General features: G+C 41.6%; 1 protein-coding gene across 1 annotated transcript; it reads right to left on the bottom strand.

Annotated features, from left to right (window-relative positions):
- Positions 1 to 7,986: 7,986 nt before the first annotated feature.
- Positions 7,987 to 23,698, bottom strand: LOC126331994 (uncharacterized). Its single transcript, XM_049996539.1, has 3 exons — positions 23,632 to 23,698; positions 13,708 to 13,908; positions 7,987 to 8,265 (listed from the first exon to the last, which is right to left on the bottom strand). The coding sequence occupies exons 1-3, from the start codon at positions 23,657 to 23,659 to the stop codon at positions 8,108 to 8,110; spliced, it is 387 nt and encodes a 128-aa protein (XP_049852496.1). The 5' UTR covers positions 23,660 to 23,698; the 3' UTR covers positions 7,987 to 8,107.
- Positions 23,699 to 25,369: the final 1,671 nt, after the last annotated feature.

Genomic DNA, 25,369 nt, shown 5'->3' with positions numbered 1-25,369 from the left:
TTGAATAAACATACTTTATGATTTATCACACTGTAATGCCATTTCCTGACATTTATATGACCACTTATGCACTTATATCTATGTGACTACTCATTGATGACGATTATATTTTTTCTTGGCAAGTTCCCGGCAATGTAAGGTTAGCAGGTCGCTATTCTTGTAGTTATACCTCAGACCGTGCACATTTTTTCCAGATTAACTTACCAATTATGTGACCACTTATGCAGTTATATTTTTGTGACTACTTACTGATGATGATAAAATTTTTTCTTGGCAAGTGCCTGGCAAGATAAGGTTAGCAGGTCACTTTTCTTGTCGTTATATATCAGACAGTGCACATTTTACAATTTTTATGTACATATGATGGTGTTCCTATCGAAAGTAGAATTTTCTCTGTGTGCACATTGAAATCTTTAAGATATAACAGAAACCAGTTGACTTTGACATTTTGCCTTATGATATCTCAATATCTTGACTAATCTACATTTTATTTGCTATTACATTATGATATTATGTGTACATTTTTTGCAGTTGAAAATTGTCTATAGTTTTGACCTAATACGTTTTCTGTCATGCTATGCTGTATGCTTAGTTATATCACTAGAAACAAGTTTTCCTTTAATGGGTATATGATTTAAATGCAAGATGTTAATAAATATTCATCATTTTCAGAAAGCAATGCCGTATAAAAGAAATAAATTAAACAGCCACAGTGTTTTACTATTAAATGGGAATTTCACAATCGGTATGAACGAAAGAAAATGCAATACCTTGTCATGAAGAGTAAATGGATTAGAATTAACAAAGATTACCAAAATATAGTATATGCACTTATGATAGCAACCTTCACTAGTTACTTTTCTTTCAGACGCAATTGCGGCTGACTGTCAATCAGAGCTATGTATGTTAACTTTACTGATGAAGTATGCTAGAAGTAAGAAACTTAGTATTATATGAAATAATAACGCTCATGAATGATGCGGATAAATAACATAATGAATAATGTACTATTTATGCAGAGGATAATAAATAATGGGGTCTAGTTATACGAACAAAACGGTAGTGAATAATTAAGTTATTTTTCTTTTTTGCAGATGAGGATAACGATGAAATTTATGTAGTTATTTAAGTATATGTTATTGTTCTATTTGACAGTATGTCACCTATTGCGAAGTATAATGACTGAATGGTTTGGAAAGAGACGTTAGAGTACATCCTTGTTAAGCAGGTGTATTATTATCTGAGAATTAGAAGTTTACCACTTTTCAGCATAATATGCATTTCTCCTTTCAGCTCAATAATCCACTTTGTATTTTTTTCCAGGAGAAGCTTTTCATGACATTAAATTAATTTCTAAACTATGTCATTATGTTATATGCTACAAGCACTTAGTTATTAAGACTGTTCTAGTAATTACATACTATATTGTTATAGTGACCTGTGGTCTCGGGGTAACGTCTTTGATTCGTAATCAAAACGTCTTTGGCCCGGGTTCGATCCCCGCCTCTGCCTAAATTTTGATAAATAATCAGTATTGGCGGCCGAGGACTTCCGGCATAAGAAGTCAGCCTCATTCTGCCAACGGCCTTGTCAAAGAGGGCGGAGGAGCGGATAGAGGTTCACGGCACTCTCTTGTCCTAGGGGTGGGAAATTGCCCCTAAAGGCGGAAGAATCAGCAATGATCAACGACATGAGGATGCAGAAGACAATGGAAACCACTGTATTAAAGACACGTAACGAGTATCCACAGGACATGTGGCCTGTAGTTGAAGAAGTGTCATGATGTTCTCTCCATTGGCAAAAGATTCCGGAATAGTCCCTCATTCGGATCTCCGGGAGGGGGCTGCCAAGGGGAAGGTTACCAGGAGAAAAAGATTGAATAATCAACGAAAGGATAATGTTCTACGAGTCGGGGCGTGGAATGTCAGAAGCTTGAACGTGGTAGGGAAACTATAAAATCTGAAAAATGAAATGCAAAGGCTCAATCTAGACATCGTAGGGGTCAGTGAAGTGAAGTGGAAGGAAGACAAGGATTTCTGGTCAGATGAGTATCGGGTAATATCAACAGCAGCAGAAAATTGTATAACAGGTGTAGGATTCGTTATGAATAGGAAGGTAGGGCAGAGGGTCTGTTACTGTGAACAGTTCAGTGACCGGGCTGTTCTAATCAGAATCGACAGCATACAAACACCGACAACGATAGTTCAGGTATACATGCCGACGTCGCAAGCTGAAGACGAACAGATAGAGAAAGTGTATGAGGATATTGAAAGGGTAATGCAGTATGTAAAGGGGGACGAAAATCTAATAGTCATGGGCGACTGGAATGCAGTTGTAAGGGAAGGAGTAGAAGAAAACGTTACAGGAGAATATGGGCTTGGGACAAGGAATGAAAGTGGAGAAAGACTAATTGAGTTCTGTAACAAGTTTCAGCTAGTAATAGCGAATACCCTGTTCAAGAATCACAAGAGGAGGAGGTATACTTGGAAAATGCCGGGAGACACGGGAAGATTTCAATTAGATTACATCATGGTCAGACAGAGATTCCGAAATCAGATACTGGATTGTAAGGCGTACCCAGGAGCAGATATAGACTCAGATAACAATAGATGAAGAGTAGGCTGAAGTTCAGTCAGGAAGAATCAATACGCAAAGAAGTGGGATACGGAAGTTCTAATGAATGACGAGATACGTTTGAAGTTCTCCAACGCTGTAGATACAGCAATAAGTAATAGCGCAGTAGGCAGTACAGTTGAAGAGGAATGGACATCTCTAAAAAGGGCCATCACAGAAGTTGGGAAGGAAAACATAGGTACAAAGAAGGTAGCTGCGAAGAAACCATGGGTAAAAGAAGAAATACTTCAGTTGATTGATGAAAGGAGGAAGTACAAACATGTTCCGGGAAAATCAGGAATAGAGAAATACAAGTCGTTGAGAAATGAAATAAATAGGAAGTGCAGGGAAGCTAAGACGAAATGGCTGCAGGACAAATGTGAAGACATCGAAAAAGATATGATTGTCGGAAGGACAGACTCAGCATACAGGAAAGTCAAAACAGCCTTTGGTGACATTAAAAGCAACGGTGGTAACATTAATAGTGAAACGGGGATTCCACTGTTAAATGCAGAGGAGAGAGGAGATAGGTGGAAAGAATACATTGAAAGCCTCTATGAGGGTGAAGATTTGTCTCATGTGATAGAAGAAGAAACAGGAGTCGATTTAGAAGACATAGGGGATTCAGTATTAGACTCGGAATTTAAAAGAGCTTTGGAGGACTTAGGGTCAAATAAGGCAGAAGGGGTAGATAACATTCCATCAGAATTTCTAAAATCATTAGGGGAAGTGGCAACAAAACGACTATTCACGTTGGTGTGTAGAATATATGAGTCTGGCGACATACCATCTGACTTTCGGAAAAGCATCATCCACACAATTCCGATGACGGCAAGAGCTGACAAGTGCGAGAATTATCGCAAATTCAGCTTGACAGCTCATGCATCGAAGCTGCTTACAAGAATAATATTCAGGAGAATGGAAAAGAAAATTGAGAATGCGCTAGGTGACGATCAGTTTAGCTTTAGGAAAAGTAAAGGCACGAGAGAGGCAATTCTGATGTTACGGCTAATCATGGAAGCAAGGCTAAAGAAAAATCAAGACACGTTCATAGGATTTGTCGACCTGGAAAAAGCGTTCGAGAATATAAAATGGTGCAAGCTGTTAAAGATTCTGAAAAAAGTAGGGGTAAGCTATAGGGAGAGACGGGTCATATACAATATGTACAACAACCAAGAGGGAATAATAAGAGTGGCCGATCAAGGACGAAGTGCTCGTATTAAGAAGGGAGTAAGACAAGGCTGTAGCCTTTCGCCCCTACTCTTCAATCTGTACATCGAGGAAGCAATGATGGAAATAAAAGAAAGATTCAGGAGTGGAATCAAAATACAAGGTGAAAGGATATCAATGATACGATTCGCTGATGACATTGCTATCCTAAGTGAAAGTGAAGAAGAATTAAATGATCTGCTGAACGGAATGAACAGTCTAATGAGTACACAGTATGGTTTAAGAGTAAATCGGAGAAAGACGAAGGTAATGAGAAGTCGTAGAAATGAGAACAGCGAGAAACTTAACATCAGGATTGATGGTCATAAAGTCTATGAAGTTAAGGAATTCTGCTACCTAGGCAGTAAAATAATCAAAGACGGACGGAGCAAGGAGGACATCAAAAGCAGGCTCGCTATGGCAAAAAAGGCATTTTTGGCCAAAAGAAGTCTACTAATATCAAATACCGGCCTTAATTTGAGGAAGAAATTTCTGAGGATGTATGTCTGGAGTACAGCATTGTATGATAGTGAAAGATGGACTGTGGGAAAACCGGAACAGAAGAGAATCGAATCATTTGAGATGTGGTGACGAATGTTGAAAATTAGGTGGACTGATAAGGTAAGGAATGAGGAGGTTCTACGCAGAATCGGAGAGGAAAGGAATATGTGGAAAACACTGATAAGGAGAAGGGACAGGATGATAGGACATCTGCTAAGACATGAGGGAATGACTTCCATGGTACTAGAGGGAGCTGTAGAGGGCAAAAACTGTAGAGTAAGACAGAGATTGGAATACGTCAAGCAAATAATTGAGGTCGTAGGTTGCAAGTGCTACTCTGAGAGGAAGAGGTTAGCACAGGAAAGGAATTCGTGGCGGGCCGCATCAAACCAGTCAGTAGACTGATGACAAAAAAAAATGCATTTTTTTTTATTCAGTTGTCTCTATCATTCATGATTGTGTTCACATATACTCTACTTGTTAACTGGCCAACGAGTGCTAATAATTACTGTAATGAGATGACTTACGAATAAAGTTTTGTAATACTACCTACACGCTTTGTAACTGGCCAATGAGTGCCAGTAATTGTGGAAATCGGATGACTCAATAGTGTAGTTCTGAATGACGACTATCATAAGATTTAATGTATCCTTCACCTTCTGATCCAATTACCACCAGTTACTGAGGTGTCCCTTTATCCTGTCCATCCTCGTGGTCATGGAGGTCTCTATTTGGTTTTTGCACTAATTATACGTAGATGCAAGAGTATGGATTCTACAAGAATGTGGTGTAGACATTAAGCTATACACCACCTTGAATGACAGAGATGTTATTATGGACCTGCTGTTTGTTGTACCTAATGTACTACCAAAATGACTACATACAATATTAATACAACATATCAGTGTCTTTGCTACACCGATAAATACTTCAAGGAAGAAAACTTCAGCTTGTCTCATTGGTGTTGTGGTTCTGTAGAAAGATATGGACGTTTAGTGCAGCGATGTGCAACCCACTTAGCTACAAACATGATGCTATCCTTCCCACACCTTTTTCAGTTCTTGTAAAAATGCTAATGACTTATACATTGTATGTGCACTTCATTTCAATTGATAATATGATTAGTTTTCCTAAACATGCTGAAGACTTATACAGTGTGTATGCACTTTATTTCATCTCTTAATGTGATCAGTTCATGTAAAGATGCTAAAGACGTCTACAGTGCGTCTGCACTTTCATTCACTTATTAATATGTTTAATTCTTGTAAAAATGCTAAAGACGTACACAGTGAGTGTGAACTTTATTTGATTTGTTAATGTGATCAGTGTTCCTAAACATACTAAAGACTTTTACAATGTGTGTGCACTTTGTTTCATTTCTTAATATGATCAATTCTCTCAACATGCTAAAGTTCTTGTAAAAATGCTAAAGACGTATACAGTGTGTGTACACCCTATTCCATTCATTAATATGTTCTGTACTTATATTATTTATGAATAGTGTTTTGTATATACTCTGTGACTGTAAACTTAGTAAACTAAATAGGTTACTAGGTTATGGTATAGAAAAATTTGTTGCTCGTGGCAAGTCCAGTTGACTCACCATCGCTGCCAAATTTTTACCCCCATGTGGAGGGTTGGGTAAGAGGTCCATGACTAAGGAATTTATAGCTAGCGCACTCGAGCAGACGAAACTTCGATGGATTGCTAACGCGCTGCCTGTGATATGTGTGCTACAATAGAATCGCAGCCCAGAGAGTAGTGTCTGCAGCAGTAGGGATAGTAGCTTGCAGTCAGGCGGTTGGGTCAGATCACTCTTAGAGAGCAATGGTAGAGTTGTATAGCTCACAGAGAGCACCTGTGTCCTGTATGGAATTGCCAAGGCAGGTCGTGGAGAACGATGGCGGTGCCTGAGCGATGTAGCATAAGGTAAAAGCAAAAATTATTGTTATTTATTGCCACGCGCATGTGTAATTTGCAAGAAATGATTTTGTACTATTGTTATATCAAGTCCAATGTAAAACTTTTTAAAAAATATTTTACTAATAGTCTTTCTTATAAAGATAACTTTTGACAGTCATTTATCTGAATTTAAAGATTTCAGTAAATTCTCCTATTCATGGTCATCCCAACTATCGTAAATAAAAGCAGATGTTTTCCATACGTAACGAAATCTAGTGGTCAGCATTGCACTGAGCTGTGCCAGAAAGATTTCTTATAGGAGCAGATATATACGCGCTATCCGGCGACTTCATTTAGGTAAGAATTTACAGTTTATTCACAATGACTTTTCATGGCCATGACGCAGCAATGCTGACGTGCATATTTATCAGTTTAGATTGACAGTCAGTTAATTATTGAAGGTTATATATGACTCAAATTTTTGGTGGGATGTTAGTCAAATTTTTATTGCAAGGTTACCGAATTTATCTGTTGGGAGGTTACAAGGTATTTGAAGTAGTCATACTTGTATGAGAGTTGATAACGGACAGGGGTTTGTTAATATAAAAGGAAATATATAGTTGAAAAAATGTAGGAACTGAGATCAATCCATTAATAGCAGATAAATATAACCCTGTCTGTAAGAAAATTATCGTTTTTAGTAAAATTTCGTACTCTATGACACTCACAGACAGACTGACAACGTTTTCTGTTTCTCTCGTTCACGCACATGAAACCACACACACATCCATATTCGTACATACGCATGCGTATACGGAAGTCTTCTTCGTAAATATTCGAACTGTAATATCCAGCTTACCTTTCGGAAGAAAGTGTGTAAATGTTTGTCACATTTTCAGCACTTTGAAAACGGAGATCACTGTCATACATTTAAATTTTCGTAGCAAGTCACCAGCGATAATCAAATTTTAACGATGTAGAATGTTATCTCCCAGGCAGTGATTTAATAAAGGGTTGCAGTTCGAAACATGGAACCTTGTCTGATATTCACTCAACGCACCCAGCACTTTTTCCAGAGAATTAACTTTAGCTGACGTTATACCGAAACTGTAAGGAACCTTAGTAGGTCATAGAAAAACATCGCTTATTGAGTGTTAAACTGCTATAGTTTAGGTGACCTACACAGATGATTGTTACGTTGTTGTAATTGTAGAAATCACTCGGTAATAATTAATAAGTTTCTTTTGTGTTTGTAAGTATGACAAGTAAGGAAAATACTGATGAGAGAAACGTTGTTCAAAAGGAAACGTGACGATGCTCGTTTCCCTTAGATGCAATCGTGAGTGATGGAGTATAAAATGTAGTTAATGTTTAGGGGTACTGGAGTATCGGCGTGCACTGCCATGCAGTTTATGTAATTTCAAATTTAACAGGAAAGTTTAGTCACTTAATTATCAGTTATATGCTTGATTCTGCGTTTGAGACATAGCGGTTTAGGAGGTCTGCCATCCGATTTCAACGTAATTTCACACATATAATCGACTGATGCTCGAGGATGGTTGTAGTGTCGTTAATAAGCAGCCCGCCTTGACGTACAGTCAGTGACGAAATTTCTACAGTGAGAATAACATCTGATATATCCGAGGAATGCCGTAATATTGTACTTCCAGCTACAAACACTACTGAGAATTGTATTCAAAGCTTGCACGGCTGTAGCTAACAAGGCGTTTCTAAAACAATTTAATACGCAACAAAGATTAGTTCATTTACATTTGCTATTTAATGGACTCCAGAAGTAAGAGTACTTCAGTTCTTCTGTACACAGAGTTGAACAAATCAGCCTCATTGTTTCGTTACGGATGAGACGGTTGGGGCGGCTGCGCTACTCTGACGAGTAAGCTTCGTCGCTGTTTTCCTGTCGCTCCAGCAACTTATGTTTCCAGCTGAGTGAGCGTGGCGGGATGACAGGAGGGTACATGGGACACAGGTCCCACTGCGCGTCTCGCTGCCGGCACACGCTCTTCTCCCGTACGGTCAGCGCTGAAACCAAAGCGGGCCACATGTCAGGCAGCAGACACCCTCAAAACGACGAGGCTTTTCTTAAAACATCAGAAGCTCTACATATCATTAATACGAAAAATATCATAACAAATGTGCTGATTCTAATACTACAAATAGACGAAGATGAAGCAAAGTTACCGAAATCAAATAAAAATAACATCAAGCTAGATATCATTAGGAGTACTTCAACCCATCCATCACACCCTTCCCCGTTCTTTCCATACAATTCGCATCATACACTAAAGGACCAAAACATTCGAGACTACTGTCCATCGCCAAACTGCATGCCGTCTCGTTGTGCCGCGCGGATAGAGACTCCTGGGAAATATTCTAGCGAAGATACGGGGCGAAAGTGGGGAAATACTCTGACATAAGTCACTTGGAAGAGGGCAGACTTTTATGGATCGGCACCAGGGAACTTGCGTCTAAGAAACTCCAGTTTTCTTCTCCCTCATGGTAATGCATGCTGGCCATACATTTTAGCAAGTTCATAACCGCAGTTACACGGCGAGAGTTTCTCCTGCTTTTCTTCGTGTTTGCCAAACCATACCTTGGCCATCAAGTTTTCCAGACCTCTCGGCAATTGAGAACGTTTGGAGCACTATGGGCACTGCCCCCCAACCAGTTCTGGATTTTGACGATGTAAAGCCCCAATTGGAAAAAGAATTTGGATCGATATCCCTCAGGAGGACATCCAACAACACTGTCAATCAGTGAAAAGCAGGATAACTGCTTGCATTAGGGTGAGAAGTGGACCAATTTGTTGTTGACTTCCTCCGTCTTTGAAGCACTTTCTGTAGATTAAATTATGCAATTTTTCTGACACTGTCTCATTTGTTTCTCTGTACATATACACACATCAAGAAAAGTTTGCATCACCTCGGTTCCGAGAGTTCCGGAAGGTGAACAAAAAAAAAAAAAAAAAAGGAATAGAGATTAACATAAATATCATTCCCGCCCTTTTTATTGCTCATCAAAACTACACATTGCATGGTGTACCACTGTACAGAGAGACCTTCAGAGGTGGTGGTCCAGGTTGCTATTCCTCAACGGTGATTCGGGGTAGATCCACTAGAGTGGTTGGTGGGTCACGTCGTCCATAAACAGCCCTTTTCAATCTATCTCAGGCATGTTTCACACGGTTCATGTCTCGAGAACATGTTGGCCACTCTAGTCGAGCGATTTCCTTATCTTGAAGCAAGTCATTCACAAGACGTGCAAGATGGGCGTGCGAATTGTGGTCCATGAAGACGAATGATTCGCCAATATGCTGCCGATATGGTTGCACTATCGATCGGAGTAGGGCATTCACGTATCGTACAGACGTTAAGTCGCCTTCCATGACCATCAGCGGCGTACGTCAGCCCCACACAATGCCACCCCACAACAGCAGGGAACCTCCACCGTGTTGCACCCCCAAGGTAGTGTGTGTTAGGCGTTTAGCCTGACTGAGTTACCTCCAAACAAGTCTCCGACGATTGTTTGGTTGAAGGCATATGCTCCTCTCTGAAGAGAACGTGAGCGGTTCACTCGGCATGTTGTTGGGCCCATCTGTACCGCGCTGCATTGCGTCGCGGTTGCAAAGATGGACCTTGCCACGGAAATCGTAAGTCAAGTTGCGCATCATGCAGCCTACTGCGCACGGTTTGAGTCGTAAAATGAGGTCCTGTGGGTGTACAGAAAGCATTATTCAACATGGTAGCGTTGCTGTCAGGGTCCATCCGAGCCATAATCCGTAGGTAGCGGTCATCCACTGCAGTAGTAGCTCTTGGGCGGCCTGAGCGAGGCATGTCATCGACAGTTCCTGTCTCTCTGTATCTCCTCCATGTCCGAACCACATCATTTGGGTTCACTCCTAGACGCCTGGACTTCGGTTGTCGGCAGCCCTTCCTGGTAGAAAGTAGCAATGTGGGCGCGGTCGAACCGCGGTATTGGCCGTGTAGGCATGGTTCATCTACTGACAACACGAGCGGTGTACATCTGTCCTGTTGGATTGACTGGAACTGGTCGCTGTCGGAACCCTCCGTCTAATAGGCGCTGCTTATGTTTACATCCTTGGACGGTTTAGTGACATCTGTGAACAGTGAAAGAGACTGTGTCTGTGATGCAAAATCAACAGTCAGCGTCTATCTTCATGGGTTCTGGGAACCGGGGAGTTGCTAAACCTTTTCTGATGTGTGTACATCACCACTACCGAATTCCGTCCCATTCGGTTATTCGATGGTGATGCGTCGTTTTTCGTGAACCACTAAGTAAAGTGCTTGACGGATTGTGAAGTCGGAATTTTGTCCGCTCTGTACAGTAAGATGGACGGCCTTCTGTGCCAGATCTGACGACAGAGTGCCATGTTGATGCAGGTGCAAGTGTTGCGGAGCACACTTTCAGTGAACATCTTTGTTCATGTAGCTACGCAGCATGTTGACATTATGATTCTTGTGGAATCATCGAGACTTGGCTGTGGATCACTGGAAGCGAGTCGGTTGGTGGGATGAATCTCGTTCCATGATAAACTTTGGAAATTTGTGGTAAGGTCGTGTTACACCAAACTGCTTAGGTCATCGGTCCGTAAACTTACACACTATTTAATCTAATTTAAACTAACTTACTCTAAGGATGACACACACCCTTTCGTAAGAGAAGACTCAAATCTCCGATGGGCGGAGCCGCACGGACCGTGACAAGACGCTCATACACCGTGCGGCTACCCCGTCCTGCTTGTTTCTTGATACACAGGTCGACCGTCGCATCCGGATAAGCGCCATCCAGGCAAGCGGTTACCCGAAACATGCACCACGCCTCAGGTGCAGGCCTATGTGGGCAGTTTTATGCTACAGAGGGCCTTTACTGGGGCTTTCATGTGACCTGTGGCAATAATCGAATGGTGGGGATCACGTGGGCTTTACTGCTGGCCACCTGCACTCTCCCTTTTTGATGTGGTCTCCGGCGGCTGTGGTATGTTCCATCTAGTTGCTGTAGGTGTCAACAGGCCAAAATTGTGATACTATTTTTATAAAATAATTTGGCCGCAGAGTGCGTCATTATGAAAGACTAAATCAACTACAGTGCCCACGTATGTAGCGAGCTTACAACACTCCTCATCAAAGCCACTGAGCAGTTATCCGCAATTAAAAGGTTCGTTGCAAAGTCGTTCAAAATGAGGGCATTTTCATGATTCTAGTGGGTCATAATGTCGCGGACCACTGGTTTAAATGATTTTGTGCACATTGATACTGGTCGTGTGATACAGTGATTTCAGGATCTTCATAGTTGATGCCTAGACCGTCACACACCCTTGACCTGTTCTCGACGGAGCACTTAATGTGTAGAAAAAGTGGCCCGTAATGTGTAGGAATTAAACATCGGGTGCCACGTATCTCCGAAAACCTACAAAGGAGTTGTCCAATCCATGTAATGCAGAATCGCTACTGTATTGCCTTCCGATGATGACGAAACACTCTATGTAGGAAGTGATCTTGATGTTTCGTCTTACCAGTGTATATTAGTACATTCTAGTCCATTCCTAAGGGTAGAAGAGGCAATAATGCCCGATATATTTAATGACAGTACGAAACGTTGAAATGTATGAAATTTCTCTAGGCAGTAGCCCGAGATATATTAATCAGACTGAGGGGTCTTCCGGACGTTACACGTTATTAGCACTGTAGAAGTAACTTTTAGTGAATTCTGCACTACACTCCGAAATAATACAGATTCAGGACACTATTTCCCAACGTAGTTAGCAAGTCTCTGTCACCAGTGGTCGGTACATTCTGACAGCAGGTCAGTATGACGCTGCCTGGTGACGGAACCTTCGAAAACCGCTATGTGAGCGTCCTCTTCGTTGGAAAATATGGTAAAGCTGTTCTTTCAGCTCACCAAAGAGATGAAAATAGCATGGTGAACCACCTGGACCTCAGGATAGATTAGTAGCACCTATAACTGTGCAGCCTTAGTCAAATTTTTGGCAGCAATTCAGTACTGATAACGCATCATTGGTCCAAATACCGCAACAATGTGTAAAAGTTATACGTTTTACCCACAAGAATCGAATGATCCTGCCTACGTGAGCTTTGGAGTATCGTTCAGTTGCCGCGACACTTCAGAAGCACACTCAGATGCACCCTTCATAAATACAGCAGTAGGGTTTTCTGCAGGAAGGCTGATACACGCAATCTCTTGTGGCCGTGTGCCACTCTTTTTGTGGTATGGTCTTCACGTGGAACAACATGTATACCTTACTTTCTAAAATCCCTACCTATCCCACCTTTTATTTCGATGAGTAGCCTTTTCCAAGTGGGTGCGAAGTGCCTTTAGACATTTCACAGACTAAAACGAATGTGTTAATTATTTGACATAATTACGAGCGAAGATACGGTTGACGTATTTAATTCTCCCATACATAACCACGAATTGTGACGATGTCAGATGTTTGGCAAGTCTGTCGTTTAGTGTTGGCTAAGGCACTCCATTTGAAAATGGCTCTATTGTAAAATGGATAGCTGAATATTTCGATTACCATAGTATTCATCACTTGTTTATGAAGCTCTTGTAAATGCTCTGTTTCAGATAAAGTCAGAAGATATTGTTTACGTTACTGGCGAACCTCGTATCCAGTAATGATTATCGTATCTGAAACAGCGACTGTGGCGTGAATTAGAGTTTTAACTTCTGTCATGAACTTTTGTTCGTTTAATTTTCCTTACGTCTTAACGTGTCCAAATGGTTCAAATGGCTCTGAGCACTATGGGACTCAACTGCTGTGGTCATTACACCCCTAGAACTTAGAACTGCTTAAACGTAACAAACCTAAGGGCATCACACACATCCATGCCCGAGGCAGAATTCGAGCCTGCGACCGTAGCAGTCGCACGGTCCGCACTGCACGCCAAGAACCGCGAGACCACCACGGCCGGCCTCTTAACGTGTCCATACTGTTTTTATAACAACAACAATCTTCGAAATGATTGTAGAAACGCTAATCAACAGATTGCTTAAAATTAATTTTCTTACATGATGTCCTTTGTAATAACAGCAAGCAATATTCGCAATACCATTTCCAGTATTCCAGGTATGAAACTTTTATTTCCGGTTTTTTTTTTTTTTTTTTTGGTAGAGACCGATGCAGTTTTAATGCACTTGCATGATTCATGATTTGAGATGCTATGTGCTATGTGTTTTGGCGTTAGTCTAAATTTGTTCTTGTCCGTTCCTGCTAGTCAAGTGGATCTTTTATTCGTATAATGTGCATTATCTGAAGCTGATGAATAAAAAAGAACACTAAATTTTTTATATTATCTCTCGTGCTTGCCCGCCGTGAATAAGGCGATGTTTTTAGAGCCAGAACTTAAAATTTATAAGACGACGCCAAGACGTTGATTTTCTGATGGTATTGCTGGTGTTATAAAGTCCCAAGAGACTCACACTTTCCCAAACGGCACTCGCACATGCGCTTGAAGCAGGGGTTGCTGAACCAGATGGTGTCACGGGGCCAGTGGCTCTCCGCGCACACGGCCCGGTGTACAGAGGGGCAGGTGTCGGGACACGGCTGCTCCGTGGGCTCCGCGCTGGCAGCGCCCCACTCGTCACTGCGGTCGGCACTGGAGGCAGACAGCAGTCCCAGGGCTGCAATAACACCGGAAAGCATCAGGCTGACAACCGTTCAGTGACGTACGTACCATGACAAATTTAAGTGCCCCGGCCGTGCGGTTCTAGGCGCTTTAGTCTGGAACCGCGTGACCGCTACGGTCGCAGCTTCGAATCCTGCCTCGGGCATCGATGTGTGTGATGTCCTTAGGGTCAGTTAGGTTTGAGTAGTTCTAGGTTCTAGCGGACTGATGCTCTCAGATGTTAAGTCCCATGGTGCTCAGACCCATTTGCACCAATTTTTTTTTTGCTGCTAATTGATTCATCTGTCTGTTTCAAAGCGAGTAATGAAGCAATTCCTGGACTACTGCAGGTACTATCTGCAATTTCTAGAAGACCTTTTCTTGAGATATTTAGCTTTTGTTACATATATGTCTCACATATATCATCAGCGCTGAATTGGACGGAGCACAATATACATGTGTAACGGGTTGACTATTTGAGTGAACTGTAACCTCCACTACATTAATGCCAGTAACTGGCAAAAAGTTATTATTCATAACTTATAGTATCCATATTAGAGCCTTTCAAATTGTGATGACAGTAATGACCTTTTGAAAACAATTGACTGACACATAATCGAATCGTTAAGTTTTTACCCCTCAGAAAATTTCATTTTAACCCTTAGGGTTTAATTACCCCCGGGCTGGGAACCACTAACCTAAACTGTAATTTTAGTTAACTCTCCAACACATCGAAAAATCACCATCTTCTGAACAATTTCTCTTTACCTTTGGAAGAATGGAGGAAGACAGGGTCACTTTCTAGCTTACGATCTCCCTAGTTCACAGGGAAAATGACTGAAATAGAAATACCACTAGCCACTGCCTACTGCCGGAAAAAACCTTAAACTTGGTGACTTCAATCCTGGAAGACAGAAGTATACTTTTTCGTATGTCTCACATCTAATGTCTTACATCCTACAATTATAAGTCGTCGACCAAAAGTTAAGTGCATGCCATTCGTAAATTTCCGTAGGATTGTTCTTGCCATGTTGTCGGAGGAACTAAAACCCAGCCCAACAAAATATTTGTAAAACGCAGTCTGTTTCGTAATGTTGTAAAGAAGCAGTCTCTCTCTCTCTCTCTCTCTACCAAAATCCCATGCAGCTGAAAAATAAGCTTTTCAAACACCAAGCAGTGGTTAATGATGCATAAGAAGGTGATTAAGAATTGAACAAGTGTTAGCGCTATGGTAATAGTCTTTCGCTGTGCTAAAGACATTTCCTCTATTGCATATCGTTAGTTGTAAGTTCCAAGGAATAAGTAAACCATCACAATCAAAATATAATGAATAAGTCGAAATTAACTTCTCATGTTCGGAGTTCAGTCATGCAGAGTTTTTTAAAAGATCTCGCTTCCATTGTAGAAATAATTTGTTTCACTGTTCCAGTTTTGGAGTTTGGACCATTGCGAATCAGCACTACAAAAGGTTTTGTTTCAGCACATGTCAGACTTTTAAACCATCGGACAGATACACAGCCGGCCGGTGTGGCCGAGCGGTTCTAGGTGCTACAGTCTGGAACCGCGCGACCACTGTGGTCGCAGGTTCGTAGTGCGGAGAGCCATTTGAACCATTGTACACGTGTCATCATCAGACTTCAGACAATGACAAGTAGCCTATACATGTCGGAGGATTTCGAAGCCTGACATGTGCTGAAGCTCAATGTTTGGCTGTACGACTTGATGTTGGCCCAAAGGCCGAAATTGCGATAGTGACTCAATTATTTCTGCAATCGACGGAGCAAGTGTTTTAATTTTTTTACTGTAAACTTCTTGAAGACTGCTGTATTAGCTGTAAATTTACTGCAGATGAGTGACACGAACCTCTTTAACCACTTTGGCCAACCGTTCACACAGTAAGTACACTATACTGCATAACTAACAAAGAGCGACTGGGTTTTATGTATAGATGTATCACCTAATGCTTTCACCGCAAATAATACGGAAACCGAAGGTGCTATTGATGTGCGGTTTTCACAGACTGGATTGGTAGTCAGAGGCTCGTATTGTTAGATAGCTAACATATTGTAGTAGTACTCAGCGTATTTTTTGTGTGAACATGCACTTTTTTAAATGTAACAACCCATATTGACATTAACAAAACAGAAGAAGCGTAAATTACAATGTCAGTGCTGTTTGTCGCAGAATTCTAGTGCGAGTCGCTTACGGGATATCGTATTTAGGAACATTCCCGCATTCACATTAGTACAATACCTGTGGTAGCACACACTAAAGCCCTAATTTCCGATATCTTATCTTCGTGTTCCTTACGCGCAATGTATGTTGGTGGCGGTACAAACGGTCGACAATCAGCTTCAAATGTCGGTTCTCTAAATTTTCTGAATAGTGTTTCTCAAAAAGAATGTCACCGTCCCTCCAGGGATGCCCTCTTAAGTTCCCGAAGCATCTCCGTACTAGTTACAAGTTGTTCTATCATACCTATAACTAATCTAGCAGCACGCCTGAGTTGCTTCGTTGTCTTCCTTCAATCCGACATGATACTGATCCTGAAGACTCGACAGTACTCAAGAGTAGGTCGCACGAGAGTACTACCCGCTATCTCCCTCACACGAGAACGGCGCTTCCCTAAAATTCTCCAAATAAACCGAGGTCGACCACTCGCCTTCCCTGTCACGATTCTCACATGCTCCTTCCACAGCATATCGCTCATCAGCGTTAGACCCAGATAATTAAGCGATTTTACTGTGTCAGGCAGGACACTAGTAATACTGTATCCGACCATTACAGCTTTAATCTTCCTACTCATCCGCATTAGCTTACATTTTTCAACATTTAGGGCTAGCTGCCATTCATCATACCAATTGAAAATTTTGGCTGTCTGGTACATGTATCTTCCAACAGTCACTCGAAGTCCACACCTTACCGTACAACACAGCATCGTCAGCAAAAAACCGCAGATTGTTGACCACCCTGTCCGCCAAATCATTTATGTACATAGAAAACAGAGGTCCCAAAACACTTCCCTGGGACACTCCTTGTTTCCGAGGAGCACACGCCGTCGAGGACAACATAATGGATTCTATAACCAGCACGTTGAGTGTTCCACCTATGAAAAATGGACCTATAAGCTGTGATTCACTATCCCACGCTGCACGTTTACACTCAATGGACTCAGGCGTATCACCTGAAGCCAACGAGAACTCTCAACAGACTAATAGTGCGTGTTTCGGCGGTTTACCTTGCCATGATTGACTGAGCAAGATACGTGGTACATCTAGAGTATTCTGTTTTAAAGCCCATATACAGAAGTTGATACGATTCTTACAATCGTTTCCACGCTCTCTTGATGGAGAGAGATGTGACAGGGATGGAACGAATGTCGACTGAGAATGCGTAGAACTCTCCTTTGACTCATGCCGCCTCCTCATGCGATTGCACGTGACCTAACGTTTGGAGGACTGTAACAGCAGAACGAACATTAATTTCCCCCTCTTTTGTCGTCACTTGTTTCGTTCTGTTACGTTATCTAGGTGTTAGATTTTTGCTTTGGTAAATCTCATCGTCCACTCACGACCTGTTGCTTAGGCCTTAGACTGTTACACACAGACTGGCGAGCATGCTGCAATGCACTCAAGGAGCACGCAAGCACACTAAGCAAACATGACAACATTGAGCGTAGCAACTACGCAGACTGAAAGGTTCAAAGAATTGTTTGGGTGTAGACTTTCCAAAATGCGGTATCTCGTTAACGACTCGCCCTAGAATCCTACAAAAAACGGTATTGACACACTATTTTTCTCGAATTTTATAACAATAAAATCCGTCATATCCATCGTTGCAGTACAAACAATGGATTTCACTGTTTGTAATTTCGGCCTTTGAGCAATCGTATTTTACTTTAGCACATGTCAGACCTTAAAATTCTCAGACATATATAGTTCACGTCCTATCGCCAGAAGCATTATGATGACATGTATACATCTCAAAGGATTTTGAGGGCTGACATCTGCTGAAGTAAAATATTTTGTATTACCGTCTGACAATGTCATAAAAGCGGAAACCGTAATGAGGAAAAAATAATCTTTTCAGTCAACAAAGGATATGATGTCTTTCATGAAATTTTACTTGGCTCTGAAATCGTACCATGACAAGTTGCTATACATACCGGGTGCAAACCGTCTAAGGTACCAAAACTATACTGACGGTACGTGTTGGTATGCCTGACAGAAAGGTCTAACGAAATATGGTTGTATCATGTTATTTATTTTGTATTCCTAAAAGACAGAAATTTGAAGGGTTGATAATAGACGCATTTCTGATTTCATTTTCAACTGATGTTTCAGGAGATTTCTTATATATTACCCACATTGACACGGCTGACCTGCAGTCATGGACTGTGCGGCTGGTCCCGGCGGAGGTTCGAGTCCTCCCTCGGGCATGGGTGTGTGTGTTTGTCCTTAGGATAATTTATGTTAAGTAGTGTGTAAGCTTAGGAACTGATGCCCTTAGCAGCTAGGCTCCATAAGATTTCACACACATTTGAACATTTGAACATTCTGACACGGCCGTCGAAGAAAGGTAACGGTAGGACCAGAGTATTGGAAACTTTGGACGTGTACAAGGACGCGGCGCGACGATCACGTGCAACCGAAACAAGCACTGTAAACAGTCAGTGGGTTGTCACGAAATTGTAATTAGTTTTCCGTGAACAATGAATCAAGTACAATCAGATGTTTATTCTTTTACAACATTACCATGACGAAGATCGCGTTAGTAAAGAAAAGCTAACATCAAATAAAAGATGTTTCCCTTAGCACAAACTCAACGAATTACCATGTAATTCGCTGAGCATTACTTCTTCTTTCCAGCACAATACAACACGAATTTTCCTTTTGTACAACAGTACCATAACGAAAATGAAACCTACATTACTTGTTCCCTCTTAAGCCAATTCTACACTACTGGCCATTAAATTTGCTACACCACGAAAATGACCTGCTACAGACGCGAAATTTAAACGACAGGATGAAGATGCTGTGATATGCAAATGATTAGCTTTTCAGAGCATTCACACAAGGTTGGCACCGGTAGCGACACCTTCAACATGCTGGCATGAGGAAAGTTTCCAACCGATTTCTCATACGCAACAGCAGTTGACCGGCGTTGCCTGGTGAAACGTTGTTGTGATGCCTCGTGTAAGGAGAAGAAATGCATACCATCAAGTTTCCGACTTTGATAAAGGTCGGATTGTAGCCTATCGCGATTGCGCTTTATCGTATCGCGACTTTACTACTCGAGTTCCTCGAGATTCAATGACTGTTAGCAAAATATGGAATCGGTGGCTTCGGGAGGGTAATTCGGAACGCCCTGCTGGATCCCAACGGCCTCGTATCACTAGCAGTCGAGATGACAGGCATCTTCTCCGCATGGCTGTTACGGATCGTGCAGCCACGTCTCGATCCCTGAGTCAACAGATGGGGACGTTTGCAAAACAACAACCATCTGCACGAACAGTTCGACGACGTTTGCAGCAGCATGGACTATCTGCTCGGAGACCATGGCTGCGATTACCCTTGACGCTGCATCACAGACAGGAGCGCCTGCGACGGTGTACTCAACGACGAACCTGGGTGCACGAATGGCAAAACGTCATTTTTTCCGATGAATCCAGGTTCTGTTTACAGCATCATGATGTTCGTGTTTGGCGATATCGCAGTGAACACACATTGGAAGCGTGTATTCGTCGTACTAGCGTATCGCCCGGCGTGATTGTGTGTGGTGCCATTGGTTACACAACTCAGTCACCGCTTGGTAGCATTGACGGCACTTTGAACAGTGGACGTTACATTTCAGATGTGTTACGACCCGTGGCTCTACCCTTCATTCGATCCTTGCGAAACCCTACATTTCGGCAGGATAATACACGACCGCATCGTGCAGGTCCTGTACGGACCTTTCTGGATATAGAAAATGATGGCCAGCACATTCTCCACATCTCTCACCAATTGAAAGCATCTGGTAAAGGGTGGCCGAGCAACTGGCTCGTCGCAATACGCCAGTCACTACTCTTGATGAACTGTGGTATCGTGTTTAGGCTGCATGGACAGCTGTGCCTGTACATGCCTTCCAATGCCCAGGCGGATCAAGGCTGTTTTTACGGCCAGAGGTGGTTGTTCAAGGTACTGATTTCTCAGGATCTATGCACCCGAATTGAGTGAAAATGTAATCATATGTCAGTTCTAGTATAATATATTTGTTCAATTAATACCCGTTTATCATCTGCATTTCTTCTTGGTGCAGCAATTTTAATGACCAGTACTGTACATAAGTGTTCAAAATTCCCAACATTCGATTCTACACGTGCTTCACTACGGAGAACCTAGATTCGTCACACTTAATCACGCAATTGCACATTTGCCTTTGTGGTGCTGATGTTACAGAAAATCCTCTGCTTAGGTTCATCCAAATTATTTACTTACTTAGCATAAGTAAGTTCTTTCATACAGCACGAAAAGTAACAACCCAGTTGATTTATATCATGACTGTGTGCTGCGCATTGGCTTCGACCAAACCGACCCGAAAATTGCCTACTCAGAAATCTTCTTACTCTGTTACCAACGTGATATGGCGCAACACCGTGGACGAACCACGTGTTTTGACGTACGGCTAACACAACCTCTTCTAATAAAGTTGGTAGCAGGGTTCCCTGTGGAATGTTTCGAGAATTGTTAAGTCAATCGTATTGTGGTAAAACATACGGTCCAGTAACGTAAACGTCTATTATACCCACCCATACTTAAACGCTGAAGCGGCGCTGAATGTGTGTCGCTCATACTTTGCGCGGATTGTGTGCAACCCACGTTTGCATGTTATGGAAAGTAATTATTCAGTGACGAGTGACATACGCTTCATCTGTGATGAGTATTTTGTTTACAAAATGATGCCGCACCCTTTCTAACAAACACTACTCTGAGAATTCCCGTCGTTATGAGAAATCTTGCTCTTTCAACACTTATAAATGTTGAATTTGTTAAGGCCACAGACGCTCCTCTTTCAAAGTGCTATGACCGAAAGCGTGCGGTGCACTCACTTGGCAGGTGACGCTGCTTAAAAAATGTGGAGAAATGGGAAAAGGCATCACTCCCGGAAGGAATGATTAGCATGCAGAAAAGTCAAAACACCGTTTGGTGAAATGAAAAACAATGGTGGTAAAACGACCAGAGTAACAGAAATTCCACAGCTAAATAGAGAGGAAAGAGACGATAGATGGGAGAGTACACTTAAGGGCACTACGAGAATAAAGATGAAGCAGGAGTAATTTATGAATTATATCTGAAAGAGCTTTTGGAAACTTAAGATCAAACAAGGTAGAAGGGATAGATGACATTCCGTCAGAATTTTTATAATCATGGCGAGAAGTAGCAACAAAACAATTTCACGCTGGTGTATAGATACGCCATCCGACTTCCAGAGACACTTCACTCACACAATTTCAAAGACTGCAAGATTCGACGTGGGTGAGAATTATACACAATCATTTTAACAGTTCGTGCATTGAAGTCGTTGAAAAGAATAATATACCGTGGAAGGGAAAAGAAAATTGAAGATGTGTTAGATGACGATCCGTTTGGAATTAGATAAATTAAAGAAACCAGAGAGCCAACTCTGACATTGCGGTTGGTAATGGAAGCACGAATAAAGAACAGTCAAGTACGTTCATAGGATTTCTCGAACTGGTAAAAGCGTTTGATAATATGAAGTGGTGCTAAATGTTCGAAATTCTCAGGATGAGGGTATGCGATATTGCGAGACGGGTAGTGTGCAGCATGTAGAAGAGCCAAGATGAAATAATTAGGCTGGAAGATGAAGAACGAAGGACTCCGGTTAAAAAGGGTGTAAGACGGGCGTGTAGTCTTTCCCCCCCTCCCCCCCCCTACCCCCCACCCCTCTGCTGTTCAATCTGTACAACGGAGAAACAACTATGGAAATAAAAGAAAGATTCAGGAATGAAATTAAAAGTTAAGGTGAAAGTATATCAAGGATACTATTCGCATAAAAACATTGCTATCCTCAGTGAAAGTCAAGAAGAATTATATCCTCTGCTGAATGGAAAGAGAAGTCTAATGAGCACAGAATATGGATTGAGAGTAAACCGAAAATAGACGAAACTAATGAGATGTAGGAGAAATGAGAACAGTTAGAAACTTGAGAGCAAGATGAAAATGAAGTTAATAAATTCTGATACCTTGGCAGAAAAATAACCACCGACAGAGGAGCAAGGAGGATATCAAAAGGAGTCTAATACTAACAAAAAAGGCATTCTTGGCCAACAGAAGTCGACTAGTATCAACATAGCGATTACTTTTAGAAAAACGTTCGGAGAATGTACGTCTGGAGCTCAGCGTGGTATGGTAGTGAAACATGGACTGTGGGAAAATCGCAACGGAAAAGAATTGAAGAATTTGAGATGTGGTATTACAGACGAATGTTGTAAACTAGGTGGGTGGATGAGGTTGTGCTCAGGATCAGAAAGGAAAGGAATACGTGAAATACATTCACATGAAGAAAGAACAAGGTGATAGGACACCTGTTAAGACATCAGCCGATTTTCCATGGTTTTGATGGAGCTGTAGAGGCCAAAAGCTGTAGACGAAGACAGAGACTGGAATGCATGCAGCCGATAAATGATGACAGAAGTTGCAAGTGATACTCTAAGAAGAAGAGTTTGACACGGAAGATGAATTCATGGTGGGGGGCATCAAACCACACTGAAGACTGACGACTGAGAAAAAATACTGTTGTCGACGCCAAGCGAAAAATCTGATAAAAGGGGACTGTCACTACCGTTTCAAGAATGCAACAACGGCGATGCAAGATATTTGGGCAAACACACCCATGTATGTTTATTTTACTACAGGGCATGCGCTGTTAAACATAAATTTGAGATCATGCTTATCTGAAACGCATGAGAGTACAATGCTATCTCTTTCGATAAAATGAAGGATTTATTTGTTTTATTTAGTACTGCATTGATTACTGTGAAGCACAATGTGAAATCTTTGATGACTAAAGGATAATGCGAAAATTTTCTCATTGTATATATCTATATAATCTGCTTCCAAGCAGGTAGAATTTTAGAAATTAATGTGCAGTTCTATACAGAAATAATTGTTTACCTGAGACAGTGATTTTCCCACGTAAAAATTGCCTTTATTTTAAATAATAGATTTATGAACAATTTACCTGTTTCACGCCTCACGAATAACCTGGTTTTGGCACATTTTTGTAGATGAGAGACATTTGTTTCACCCTTGACAGGGGATTATTGACAGTATTTACCTGTGTATCGTGTGTTGTGTGTGTGTTTGAGAGAGAGACAGAGAGAGGGCGTTGGGATGATTTACGACGTAGTGATTACAGTCAAACACCCTTTCAACATGTGGTTTGATTCTCTACTCAGCTGTCTTCATGTTAGCAAAGGGTCTGCGCATATCATTTCAGGTGGAAGCAGGCTCCTGCAGACTAACGCAGATCGCATTACGCATTGGAGTCATTACAGAACTATAGAATTATTCACAGCTTCATTAGCTGAGTACTGTTTACTGAACGAAAACAGAAAAGTTGATCGGATGACAAGACCATACCTTCTCTTACTGGACGATCTTGTCCGATATGAGACGTACAGATATTGAAGAAAACTTGCTACCTGAGAGATTACGTGCCGCGTCCAGCTCCTTACCTGCGACACACAGCAGTGCTAGCCTCATATTGTCCAGCTGTCGGCAGCGTGCTCGGTATCAGGCAGAGGTCGCTGCTTTTATGCAACAGCTGTTGGCCTCACCGTAAGCTATTTCTCACGAGGCAGATAACCTCTCATTTGCAGCAGACGTCGCTTGGCGTGAACGGACTGTGTTTCCGCTGCCTTATCAGTTCAAAGAGCCGCATTTGTGATTGCAAACCAGTAGGTGCCAAATACTCGCACTATAACACACATCACAGTTTCTCGTAATTCAATAAGAGATATAATGAAAAGAATGAGGAAGTCGACATTTCTTGTCAGTGTGACTACACCACACTTCACATTTTTTCCTAATTCATAACAGAAATAATGAAACGAACAAGTAGTCGTGTATTGTTCAAAAATGTATAGATATTCGAACTAACGTGTAGCAGGAGAGGTCTATAGGAATGCTCTACTAGGTGGAAGGACAGGTTTGTAGTACATCTACAATTTGTTCAGAAATATTTTGCTTTACTGTTTGTTGCCGATGAAGCATTGTCGACGATGTGACGATGTGACATAACTAAGACGAGGAACGTACTCCTGAATGACAAACTAGGGAAAACAAGTTTCAATAGTCAGGATCACATAAACTAGGCTTTATTGTCGACAACCAGCTTCGAAAATTGTAACTGTCATCTTGTGATCGAGAAACGTTTGCTATAAAACGTGTTCCGTTGTGAGTAGGTACCTCGCTCCATGTGGTGGGTAAAATATAGTACCTTATACTTAGGTTTGTCGACAGTAAAACCCATTTAAGTTAGAAAGCATCTAGTGCACATGGAAATGTTCGCATGCGTAGCACCCAGACAAGTTTTTTTTTTTTTTTTAAACACGCAGTATACAATGAAATGGAATTTATGTGATCTTGGCTACTGAAAGTTTCTTCCCAAGTAAAACATAGATCGCTCTTCCGAAGTTCTAAGAATGACAAAATTCAGTCTGAATGACAAACATAACAGTATATAAATGAAGACAACGCAGTAAGTACTTAATAGGAACTAATGTGGAGCTATAAGTCTGCACAATTATGAAGAGTAAGCGTTATTGTATTACCTACCTTACATAACATTATCTGCCAACAGGTAGTGGCGTAAGGCCATAGGTGCACAAATGCTGGTCCACCGCTTCTAAGGATCTCCGTAATTCTTGTGTGCTGTTCGAATCTAACGGTAACAAATCCCACATCCCGTCTCTGAATTGCCTCAATGCCTTTCTCTGTTCCGACCTCGCGTGATTCCCAGATATCTGATCAGTTCTCAAGAGCTCACCCTTTCATGTGTAGAGAACAACAGCGGTCCGTCACACTTCTCTGGTGCACTCCTGATAAAACCAGTGTGTATGAGGGACACTCGCCATTGAGGAAAACGTATTACGTTCTCTTACTTAACAAGCCTTCGATCCACTCATATATCTGGGCATATTTTCCAATCCTCGTACCTTCGTTCACAGTCTGCAGTTGGGCACTGTTTAAAATCCTTTTGGGAAATTTAAAAACACGGGATTTGCATGTTGCTCTTCACCCATAGTTCGCAATCTATCAGTTGCAAAATGACGAACTGAGTTTAGCATGAGCGACGCTTTCTAAAACCGTGCTGATTAGTGGACATAAGCTCACAAGATTTTAGCTCTCAAAGAAAAAGGATATGTTCTAGAATTCTACAGAAAACCTGCATCAAGGAAACTGGTTTGTCCT

This window comes from Schistocerca gregaria, chromosome 2 (assembly GCF_023897955.1).
Source record: "Schistocerca gregaria isolate iqSchGreg1 chromosome 2, iqSchGreg1.2, whole genome shotgun sequence".
Classification (NCBI taxonomy): Eukaryota; Metazoa; Arthropoda; class Insecta; order Orthoptera; family Acrididae; genus Schistocerca; species Schistocerca gregaria.
This window is presented reverse-complemented; position numbering and strand designations above follow the sequence as displayed.

Excerpts from the sequence above, each read along its gene's own strand:
- LOC126331994 (XM_049996539.1), bottom strand. The coding sequence starts at position 23,659 with ATGAGGCTAGCACTGCTGTGTGTCGCAG. Across the intron at positions 13,909-23,631 it reads AGCACTGCTGTGTGTCGCAG|CCCTGGGACTGCTGTCTGCC; the intron begins GTAAGGAGCTGG and ends GTGTTATTGCAG. Across the intron at positions 8,266-13,707 it reads CGAGTGCCGTTTGGGAAAGT|CGCTGACCGTACGGGAGAAG; the intron begins GTGAGTCTCTTG and ends CTTTGGTTTCAG.